This window comes from Neltuma alba, unplaced genomic scaffold (assembly GCF_004799145.2).
Source record: "Neltuma alba isolate B1F8T4 unplaced genomic scaffold, ASM479914v2 tig00012081_pilon, whole genome shotgun sequence".
Lineage (NCBI taxonomy): Eukaryota > Viridiplantae > Streptophyta > Magnoliopsida > Fabales > Fabaceae > Neltuma > Neltuma alba.
The window spans coordinates 787,132-798,941 of record NW_021636640.1 but is presented as its reverse complement, the minus strand read 5'-3'; the positions used below and the strand labels follow the sequence as shown (position 1 = coordinate 798,941).

Sequence of the window (11,810 nt, the reverse complement as noted above, 5' to 3'; positions counted from 1 at the left end):
ATAACATATTTTCGGACACATCACAATAAAGATGCGCACTTTCTACTACTTTCCTTCCGTTCTTCCTACACCAGAATGGTCCCTCCTCGCATACTTGAGCCCACATGGATCCATATTTCCTTTCTTTTCCTTTCTTAAATTTGTATTTGTGTGGAAACTTTTCTAATAACTTCTTTCAATTGCAGAAAATTTATAAAGCATTAAGATTTGTTACAACAACCCCACTTTAAATGAAGTTGAAGTTTTAAGTATCCATTAATTATTTTGGACTAGTTTGAATGTTTGATAAATGGAGAGGAAAAAAGTGGCAACAAAAGAGACAAATGCTATTAAATCACACTAACATTAGTGCATTACATAAGAAAAGATTTTTTTTTGGGACACTTTTTTTTGCTTCTGACTACTTGAAAAGCAGAGGTGTCATTGACTGCAAAAGATGACTGAGATGAGTATGAACCCAAAAAGTATCTGACTCATTTTGACTACCCCATAAGTGAACTTTGAAGTTCCAGAAACAAAAACATTTAAAAAAAACAAAAACAAAAAACCCCACTACATTTATATATATATATATATATATATATTATATCATATTGACAAGTGCTCCCAAGCTAGTTGTTTGATTCTTCTTTTGGTTGTTATGAGGCTGCGATCCTCTCAAAGTGGCAAAGTCTATTATCAGCCAGTCTTGTCCCATAAGCCGAGGTCTTGTACTCGAACCACGTAAACTCTTTGTACAAGCTTTCCTTGCCTGTCAGTATTAGAGAGGGCAACGGAGCTATCTTCTGGTTCAATGGTGGACCGGCGAAGTAGATCATGGAAAGCCTGGATTTGAATTGGTTCGCTAAAACTCTGTGCTTTACACTCTTGAACCGCCCGTTCGTCATAACCTGCGTGCACCGACCAATACCAATACCGCGTTTAGTTTTTATAGTCCACTGTTCTATGTCACTCCCTATATTAATTAATCAGAAACCAAAAGGCTTTTGACCACTGTGTCTATTACACAGTTCTGACTTTATTTCTTCCTTTCCTTTTTTTTAAAATGAATTTTCAATTCCACTGAAACGTGCAGTTTTATCTTTCTACATGTGATGACTATTTCACTCACTATCTTATCCATTCAAGCAGGTTTCTGATTTGTTCTACGCCCATTTGACTTCAAGTAGCAATTTTTTTTCCAATTTTTGTGGCCTTTTCTGTTCAAGTTTATCTGACTTGACTGTTCATAATTTTAGAAGAGCCTGTTGGGTGGATTTCTACCTGGAGAGAATCACCGACATTGACGAAGAAAGAGGATTGATCAGGAGGAACAGAGACCCAAGTGCCATCTCGAAGAGAAATTTGGAGGCCGGAAGTGTTGTTGGATCTCAGAAGAGCGATGATTTGGGGGTCTGTGTGTTCTCCAAATCCAATCTTGTTCTCGGTTGGATCTTCTTTAACACCATTCATGGCTAGCTCAGGACAAGGTGGGTAATGGTTGAGCCTGAAAACAGAGTCACTCTGTTTATCCGTCACCAATCTGCTAAACACATTCTTTGGCTGGATATTTAAACCTTCAGCCATCAAATCCAGAATCTCACGCGCCATTTTCCTCACGGCTGTGATATATTCATTCAATGCAGACCTGCAATATTACCAAGTTCAGAACGGAACCCAGGATTTTGTTTGCGGAACTGAAGTCACGATTCAAGGATTCATATTTACCTGAATTTTTCTGGGTTGTTCTCGGAAACAGGGGACAGTTTGAGGGAATTGAAATCCTGATTGGTGTTGAGAAGAAGGTATTCGACCCAACCGGTGTCACCGTTTCGACCGATGTGTTTGTTACCATAGCCAAAGGGATTAGCAGGGCCTGCTTTGTGTTTCTCATGAAGGGGAAGAGAGAAGAAATTGGCAGCTTCATACTCCAATCTGGTTATGGCATCCATGGGGACGCCATGATTGACAACCTTGAAGAACCCAAAGTCCTCGCATGCTTTGACTATGAGGGATTTGGCGTCGGGTTTGGATAGGTCTACGAGAGGGATGTTAGACAGGAATATGGGCGCTGGTTTGGAGTTTCGTACGTAGGTGTATTTCTCGGTGTTTGGTTTGGACAAGACCACCATTTTTTGTTTCGGTGTTCTGTTTTCGGATGATAAATGAACACAGGGAGAGAGAGGGGGGATCAAAAAGAGAGATTTGGGAAGGGAAGAGAGGAGAGTCGATAAGTTATGAAGAGAGGAAGGTTGAGGAGAACGGTTGGGCTGCCGGGGTATTTATAGCCAGAGAATGGTGGGGCATGCGAAAGAGAAGGTGAAACAATGAGCCTTCAATGTCTAGGCTCCCAAATTCCATTGCCTTCTCTTTCTTCTCATGTTCATATATTAATATAATTGAATTTTTTAAATGTCTTTTATTATTTGCAAGCGTGAAAACTGAACAATAACACTTTCACGGGAAAAAAAGAACATTTTATTTTTCAAATAACTCATGCCTGTTTGGATAATGATTCGAGGATGATAGATTTATGAGTTTATTTTACTATGTATAATTAAGAATTCACCGACTTCTTTTGTTTTTTTTCAATATTTAAGAAGTTATATTTTTTTTATGAATTTTCAAGTATACTAAAGGCTACTTCCTTTTCTTTATCTCTTTTTTTTTTTTTTAATTTCATCTGACATCTTTTTAGCCTCTGCCTCTTGTTATTAACATTTGCCTTCAGAACATTAAGATTCAACTGCATCAAAGTAGAAAGAATTGGCTAATTTCTTCTGCCTACACTAATGAAATTGAAGAGTATCCGATATTTTTTTTAATATTATCTCTTTATTTTTCAATCGTACTTCTTGCAAATTGTATTACGCTGTTCATCTCTGTTTCTAAGGACAAAAAACAGTGGTATGACTCTATTTTGGATATGATCCACTTTTTCATAACTTTTATATCCATGAATGTAAGTGTAAATCTTGGGTGTGAAAACCAATAAATATAACTGTTTGGGCCTTTGGGGTTTACTGCAAGCTCACTTTCTAGCTTTGTGTTCACATTGTCTCGTGATCATTCTCTCAGCCTCTCTAGTTCTTTTCAGATGTTAGGACCAATATGTAAAAACAACCTCCACTTTTGCGCATGTGAAAATAAAGCTTCAATAAAAGGAATTACTCCTGTCTTGTATATAAAACTTTATTCATAGATTACAAGCAAAATCTTATACTCCTCCGATCCTAAATATAAGACCCTTATACTAGTTAGTATAAGGGTCTTATATTTAGAATCAGAAGAGTATTTATAATCAGATATTATTGAGTTGAAGTAGTAGCTAGCTTTTAAGGATTTCTTGTGAAATTATTCATATATATTGTGGGGAAGAATAATTATCTGAGTTTATCTTTTAGAACAGATCTTAATTCTCAAGTAGCATGGCTCTTTGAATCTTATCCATGAATCCCCTGCCCTCCCTGACAAAAAGAAATCTTATCCTGAACAAGGAAATTTTAGGCATGTTAATTAAAGCAAATGGAAGGAAATCTAATTCTAGAGATTAATTATTAATTAATTAATTATAAAAAAGAAAGTTAAAAAGAGGAGTGGGTAAGATTATATTCTCTTTTTTAATGAGTTACCGACCTTTATGAAAATGGAATGGACATCACAATCCTTGCTGAAAGGCAGTCCGGTCATCACCTGCCTTAGTATTATCTTAGATTTCCTTCCACTAAAATATACATATGACCTCTTTATCTCGCTCAAAAAGTCTTGTCACATCACTTAGATTCCTTTGATACATGCCCCTTTCTGTTCTTCTTTTCCTTTTCATTATCTTCTTCTTTTTACTTTTTTACTGTTCTCATTGCTGCCCAATTCCTTCAAGGCTCATCCAGAACAGGAATACTTAAATAATATCATGTGGGAAACCAAAAAGATTGTAACTTTTTAATTAGATTTTTTAATTTTGAAATTTTGAATAAGCAAATTCAATTGAAACTTGGTTTCTTGCTGCAAGAGCAGACAGGTGGCCAGAGCTGATCCCAGATAAGGGATCAACTGATCGACATATAGACTTTTTGAAGCAATATTAATTAATTTATAAGTATAAAAGGGCCCTTACTGTATTTTTTTCCAGGTGCATTCCCCTTCGTATAAGAATCTTGATTCTTATTCATCCAAATCTTAGCTTTCCCAAAATGGTAGGCTATGGATATGTCTAGATTGTGCCCATTTTCGGTTAACCTTTCTTTTCTAAAAAAAATGTTTTACAATAATTCAAATCCCAATTACACAGTTTGAACCTTATCTGTACCATCAATTTATGTTGATATGCTCTCTCTTTTGCTCCATATATCCTTGCAAAAGATGAAATTTTAGGTTATCAGCCAAAAGTTTGGCAATGCAAGGCACACGTTATTAATAATTAGAATAAAATATCAATAATTAGTATAAGAACTCAATGACATCTCAAACATGTCCTAATCTAGCTATCAGTTACATTGAGATCGTATTTATTACTAATGCAGCAGGAACTTTCTGCTTCTATTCTAGAGAGTTGTCCCCCCCTTTTTTCCGTTTGTCTTGTCCTTCGTTTGGTAAGAGGAAAAATTTCAATGAGATATGAGTAATGTAGTAACTAGTAAGCATGTTTACCCATATTTGTTTTAGGAGATGTTTGGCAATAAGTAAAAGTGCTTTTAAAAATTACTTTTCCGTGAGACGAAACAAACTCATCCACGTATTTATTTTATATAAGATAAAAATATTTTTAAAATTATGGTTTGATTTCCACCCAAACACTCTCTTAGAACATAAGCAAATACTTGAATATCTACATCTCTTTTAAGTGAAACCTCTACCTCTTTTATATAATTTCAAAAATATCAGTACCCTTCTTCACTACGTTTGTTTTTAAAATAATAGATATAAATTACCTAAATAAAAACTACTTCTCATAATAATGTACTTACATAATTGACAATCATTGTTTTAGGTGGACTTAAAAAGTATAAGAAGTGACACTCAAGTCAGTTTCACTCTAAGTGAAAAATAGGGGCATTTATTGTTTATATATGCAGTGATTTTGTTGAGGAGATACAAATCGTTATCTAAAGGAGTCTGAATTTGTGAACAAGATCAAAATATATGATCCAAGAGATCCTATGAAAGGGAAAGGATATGGTTTTGTGAGGAACATGGTTAGGGTTGGCCATGCACATTTTGAGGAAATTGTGAGTGTGGGCATATATATGGTCCCTCTCAACTTGTGGAAAAAAATCATATGTAAATATGGTAATTTTTAATATTTAGTACCAACTATTTTAAGATTTTTTATTTTTCAAAATATCTGATGCAATAAATACCAACACATCAAAATCAAGTGAAAGGAGGGTTAATTAAATGAGAAAGGGAATATAGAATGATAGTATAGATATTAATACAAGAAAGGTGAAAATCAAGGGATGGGGATGCGGAGTAAGTGAGGAGACAATAGCAGTGTGGTGGGCTCTACCTGATGAGCATCTCTGACTCCCCGGGGGACCATTCTCTCTCCCTCCTCTTCTTCAATTTTGATTTCCCTTTCCCCTCCTCATTCCTTCCTTTTGATTACTACTCTTCCGGTTCTAAATGTAAAATCCTTATGTATAGTATTATTTCTTATTTAATTTCATAATATTCAATTTTTAATTAAAATAAATAATTTTTTAATATTATATGCTCCCCTTGTTCACAGTATAAGTCACTTATAAAAGAATCGTTTAGTCTAGAATACAAGTCACTTAGAGAGTAAATAATGTTTATCTATCAATTTTGTTTCTGTTATTAATATTCAAGTGTAACTTTTTATATTTTTCTCTTCCCTTTATCACCTCATTTAGTATGAACAAAATTTTTTTAAAAAATAAAATTTTTAGGCGAATTTAATAAATTAAAAATCACTTCTTGATTTTGATAAATTAATTAATGTGACTTATATTATGTATGAAAAGAAATATATGTTTAAGATATAAATATTGAACAATTCTTTTTTTAAAAAAATTTAGTCATGCATCATACTTCATACTACCTTTAATTTTAATTATAAGATCTCGTTTGTAGACAATAAACAAGGTCTCATAATTAGAACTGGAGGTGGTAGCCTTCTTTTTAAGTTATCAGAGTCTAGAAGACATTATGCACTCCACATCTGTCCCTTCCTTGGGACCAGGCTTCTTCTTTTTCCTCTTCATTATTACCATTATTAATTATTTAATTAATTACTAATATTGTTATATTCACCCCCTCTTTCTCCCGTCCATATCAGTCTCTCCCAATAATAATCTCCATCCCTCTCATTGAATCTAGATGACATTTCTGCTTATCTTCTTTCTTATATATTTTCACTGTACATGTTCCCAACATTTTATTACTATTGAAGAAGCATTTTTTAAATGAATCCATGAGGCAATGTAATTTAATAATATACAAAAAAAGCCAGTTGTATCCATAACAGAAAACCGAACTAATTAAAAAAAAGGAATTTTTTTTAATTCAAGTGTGAAATATAAAAAATTGATAAAAATTAAGGGGGGAATATATAGGTCATGGTTGGAAAAGGCAGTCAGCAGTGTCTTAAATCAGAGAGTGGGGGCAGCCACCAGCCATGAAAGGGAGCTTGAGGTTGAGATTGAGAGCGACTCATACATTGAAACTTTGATACGTCTTTCTCCAATATATAAAAATATATATATATATATATATATAAGGGTTGGCAATAATAAGAATAATATGACGATGATAATGATAATGAGGGACAGGAGAACAGAATATACCAGCATTGTGTTTTATTAATTAATTAGTTAATTAATATAATGATATTATCCATTTAACTAATTAAGTTGGGTAGGCTTGCTCAACTTTTTGGCACCCCATTAATTATTTATGTGTGTCGGCCTAATTAATGACTCATTAGAATAATGTGTTATTTTTTTAAAGTTAGCTTATTACTAGTATTTAATTAAGTGGAATTTAGGTGACTTGTTAATTAATGTCACAAATGATAAGGTGGCCGCCTTTTGACTCATCAAATAATTCAACCGTTAACCACTACTATATCATTAAAATATCTCCATATCTGTTTTTAAATTGAAGGCTTAAGTTACGCTTCCATGCTCATCATATATATAAATATATATATATATATATATATATATAGAGTCTCTTCAACTTATAAATATAAAATATTAGCAGTATTTTCAAGAGGGAAACTCGTTCTTTAAAAAACGGAGTATGGTAGGCATTAAATTAAGAATGCACACGTGGTGGAGGAAAGAGGGTTGCCCCTGTCAAAGGACATGCATGTTCACCATGTCTCTAAATATTTCTTCTACCTATTTAATTATTTTAGATTAGAAAAATTAAGTAAATTTGTTAATTATAATAAATATCACATAAACTCTCTAAAAGAACCATATAATAAATTAATTTTACAAAATAATAAATATGAAAAATAAAACGCATTAAATTTTTATATTTTAGGACTGAGTTTAATTTTTCAGTTAGCTCCTAGATTAAAGATGAGAGGAAGTCATTTGTATTATATATATTAACTGTAAAATAAAAATAATAGAATATGGTAGTATTGTCTTCACTCTTTATTATAAGAACTTATTTAATTTTTATTTTGGTTCTAAATATAAACCCCAATCTATCATGTCTTTTATATTTATCTTTTTTTTTAAAACAGTCATTATAATAATAGTAGTTCTATCTAATATACTTGAGAATATTTTAAGAAAGACAACATCTATTTATTACAAATAACTAACTTTACTAATTTTTTAAATTTACTTAAATTAGTCAATTAATTTTTATATTAAAGATCGGAAGTTGCAGTGTGTTTGGAGGAGTAGAAACAGTTACAAATGAGAGTAATAAATAAGGATAGAAAATGATTTGAGGAGGAGAGGGGAGGGGTGGCCGTTAATGATGACGTGGGGAGATATGATTGGGTGGGTCAGTCAAAGGAGGGCGGTATCGCATACACATTATGAATACGCGGGAATTGGTTGTGATGCCAGGCTGGCCTTCCCTGGCCCCCGCTGCTTTCCCACCCCAATATACCTGCTCCTTTTTATCGTTATTATTACTACTATTATTAGTTCATGTTATATATTATTCCTCCAGTTCTAATTATAAGACCCAATTGACTTATTTGAGGAGATTAAAGAAGTAAGTTAAGTTGGTTATTTATAATAAATAAGTGTTGTTATTCCTAAAATATCCTTGCTAATTAAGTCTATTGGCTAGAACTATCATTATTAGAAGGATTATCTTGGAAAAAAATGCATAAATATAAGAGAGAAAATAGATTGGGTCTTATAATTAGGACCAAATAAAAAAATCAAATTGGGTCTTATAATAAGGACCGGAGGAGTATTTATTTTAGTCATAAATAGACAATATAATATATATATCTTGAATATATATTGAATATGTTTATATGATAAAAGATTTAATTTGCATATCATTTTCGATTTTTGCTTGAATTTTTAGTTTGTTTAACATATTTGTACGTGTTATTTTTTCAAAAAAATATATTTTACAGTAGTATTTCAACCATTTTAATTTTGGACAAGAACGACTTGACCAGTGAATAGCTATATCCCTATACCAGCCTTAACAACATGCAATAAGAGAGTGGAATTATGGCTTTCCTTTTGTGGTTACTAATGTTGTTTATCAGTACGAGATTAATCTTATATAATTAAGATAATGACCTGGCTTTGATCAATTTGCTAATTTGGTTTATCCTTTAATAATGAACTTTTAGACTAAACCCACAACTACCTGTATTATACTATACAGATCCCACTCACTTTAATTTCTTGGTCCGAATACAATGAATTTGCATCACTCGCACAACACACACACACACACACACATACTGTGAAAAGAATAAAGTTAATTTACTCATAAAAAAAAAAGAATAAAGTTAATTTAGCTAATTAAGCATAATACCCACAATTAAATATACATATATATGTAGATAAACACAAACACCTAGCTAACTAGCCGTATAGATTTTCCGCAGAAGTTGAAGTGACATCATTAATTAATTAAGCAGGATGTGATGAGTATAAGCTCAAAGGGAGAGTCCAATCCCAAAAGACTAGCCTATTAAGAGGGAGAGCCCCTTGAACTTATAAACCCCACAACACTTGTGAGATTCCCCAATGTGGGACTCATAACAGAGCACCCCTCTCGAGAGCCGACGTCCCCGACGGCTCCACTCTACGGCACTTCACTCGGTCTTCTTACCGGTCAGAACCCTCCGCAGGTAGCCCTTTTCGGTTGGCCAACTCTCAATGAAAGCACCAATGTGATAAGTATAAGCCCAAAGGGAGAGCTCAATCCCAAAAGACTAGTCTATCAGGAGAGAGAGCCCCTTGAACTTATAAACCCCACAACACTTGTGAGATTCCCTAATGTGGGACTCATAACACAGGACTTAATTAACAATACATATTAATAATTGAGATTGAGTTTTCGTTAGTTATGATTAATTTATAGATGGAATAAATGTAAAGATAGAATTAAAATTGAAGAGGAAAGAGAGAGAGAGAAAGGGAATGATGGGAATAGAAGAATCTTTTTGGATGCATGGTACATTTAACGTCTCAATAATGAGGGCACGTAGATGAATGAACTCATCCACTAGTTCCTTTAATTTGCATTATTGCTTCAACTTTGATGTGACCCTTATTCAACGACTTGGGTTTTTTCTTAATTTTTTTTAAAATATAATTTTTCCTCCTCTGACAAATCACAATCTCATTTCAATCCAACGGAGAATTGCAGAAATTTCTATGGTCCCAATGTGAATGAAAAAGTTGAGAACCAAAATTGTACAAATTTTATCTCTTTTTTTAATCGAATTAATTCTTTTAAAAAAATTGGTCAAAAGCTCTTGATTAGAAAATTAATCATGTAAAGATACCTAGAATTTGTTTAAAAATTTATGTGCAAGTGTAGCTTTTTCTTTAAAAGTTATCTTTAATAACGTGTAAAATGAAAAGCATTTGCATATAGTTAAAATCCTGAGTCATTAGGTGCATTTACATAATTAATTTTCTCATAAGTGAGTTTTTACTATTTTTTTTTTCATAATTCTGATAACAAACCATGTTATTGTCTTCAATTTATCCTTGACAAATTAAAAGAATGTGAAGCCAAATATATAATGAAAAATGAAATTCTTAATTAATCAGGACAGGAACGTGTTTGATGAATTAGTTTTAGAAGACTTATTATCGGATTTAAAATGAAAATGCTTCAATGATCTTTCCTTTCCTGTTTCATCAGTCCAAATTCCAAATGGAGAAGTTTTGTTATTTTCCGAGAAATAATTTGAAGAATTAGCTCCATTACTGCTCCTGAACGTCGACCTTGTTACGATTATCTTTAGTTGTTGATTATTTTAATCAGTTTTTGCATGTTTTCTTTATTTTCCTTTTTCTTTTAAATTAAGAATTCTTATTTATTAGCTTTATCAGAGCCCCCCCAAGCTTGTTATCCTGATTAACACTAATATATCAAATAATTTTTTTAAAAAATGAGTTAAGCAATACATGTGGTAATTTTTTGAAGTTCAGTATTAAACCAGTTTCTATATATACATATTTAACTATTTTTCTATTTAATTCATTTCAAGACATCATCCTCGATCACCTATGCTAATTTTTTTTTTTAAAAAAATCATGATTATATATTATTTGACTTTTTTTGGATATACATTGCATTATTTCATTGATTCCTAATGTATAGAGCTAGCTTCCTAAAGCCTAAAGATTCCCTCCTATAACTTATCTTTCCATTTAAAAAAAAAGCTGTCATGCATATGTACGTTTATCTCTAATTATGTACCCCCCATGAATGATAAATTCGGCCTCCATGTCTTCTTCAACTTTTAGATATTCTTCAAGTTTGTAGTGTCCAATACTCAAACAATAGATGCATTTGAGTGTTCCATGGGGAACAATATCTAACCCTAATAAAAAATATCTAAATTTCCAAACGTACAAAATTTTTCTAAATCAAGCGACACATAAAGAAGAAAATGAAAATGAAAAGCATAGTAATCATCAAGAGTGAGAGACATAAAATAATAAAAAAGAAGAAAAAGAAGAAAGCTAGCTAACCTACGATTCACATGAATCTGTTTTGGGATTTTACATATATCATATCAGAGACATCAAATCATACATAAAAAAAAGAGGTACGTACTTGGACGCGCACAAGACCATGTAAATATATACCAATAATGGAGTAATCACAATTCATTGCTTAGTACCGTCGTACCCAAAACCTTTAAAATCAGAATGGTATAGATATTGTGTACCATCTCTGCGTTCCCAGGTGGTACGATTCAATCATTTCAGTACTCTTCTTCACAACCTGCAAAACGAAGAAGATTGAAAAACTACAAGTCTAGATTCATTATCAAGCATATATGCGGGTGCGCGCGTGTGAATTAGGATTTTTGTTCTAGATTTAATACTATTACTAGTCTTCACAGTTTAATTAAATTTTGATTTTGTTTCTTATAATTTCATAAATTTGGTTTGAATTTAATGAATGGTCCATGTAATTTTAATGGTTTTTTTTTTGTCTTTACACCCAGGCTCAGATTCAATCCTTATAAAACTATATATAGGGATCAGATCAATCAATAATTTGAAAGTACATGGATTAAAATTAAAAAATTGATTAAATTATAAGGACCAACAATAATAACAGTGACCCTGTACTGTGTGTATACTGATGTTTTCTCAAGACATGTGAGTGAGCGGGGC

The 11,810-nt window shown here is 32.3% G+C and overlaps 1 protein-coding gene across 1 annotated transcript; it reads right to left on the bottom strand.

Annotated features, from left to right (window-relative positions):
- Window positions 1-305: 305 nt before the first annotated feature.
- Window positions 306-2,195, bottom strand: LOC114722082 (gibberellin 2-beta-dioxygenase 1). Its single transcript, XM_028908010.1, has 3 exons — window positions 1,708-2,195; window positions 1,264-1,627; window positions 306-890 (listed from the first exon to the last, which is right to left on the bottom strand). The coding sequence occupies exons 1-3, from the start codon at window positions 2,109-2,111 to the stop codon at window positions 639-641; spliced, it is 1,020 nt and encodes a 339-aa protein (XP_028763843.1). The 5' UTR covers window positions 2,112-2,195; the 3' UTR covers window positions 306-638.
- Window positions 2,196-11,810: the final 9,615 nt, after the last annotated feature.

Coding starts and splice junctions, on each gene's coding strand:
- LOC114722082 (XM_028908010.1), bottom strand. CDS start 2,111: ATGGTGGTCTTGTCCAAACCAAACACCGAGAAATACACCTACGTACGA. Junction 1,628..1,707: donor AACAACCCAGAAAAATTCAG/GTAAATATGAAT, acceptor GTAATATTGCAG/GTCTGCATTGAATGAATATA. Junction 891..1,263: donor ATGTCGGTGATTCTCTCCAG/GTAGAAATCCAC, acceptor CGGTGCACGCAG/GTTATGACGAACGGGCGGTT.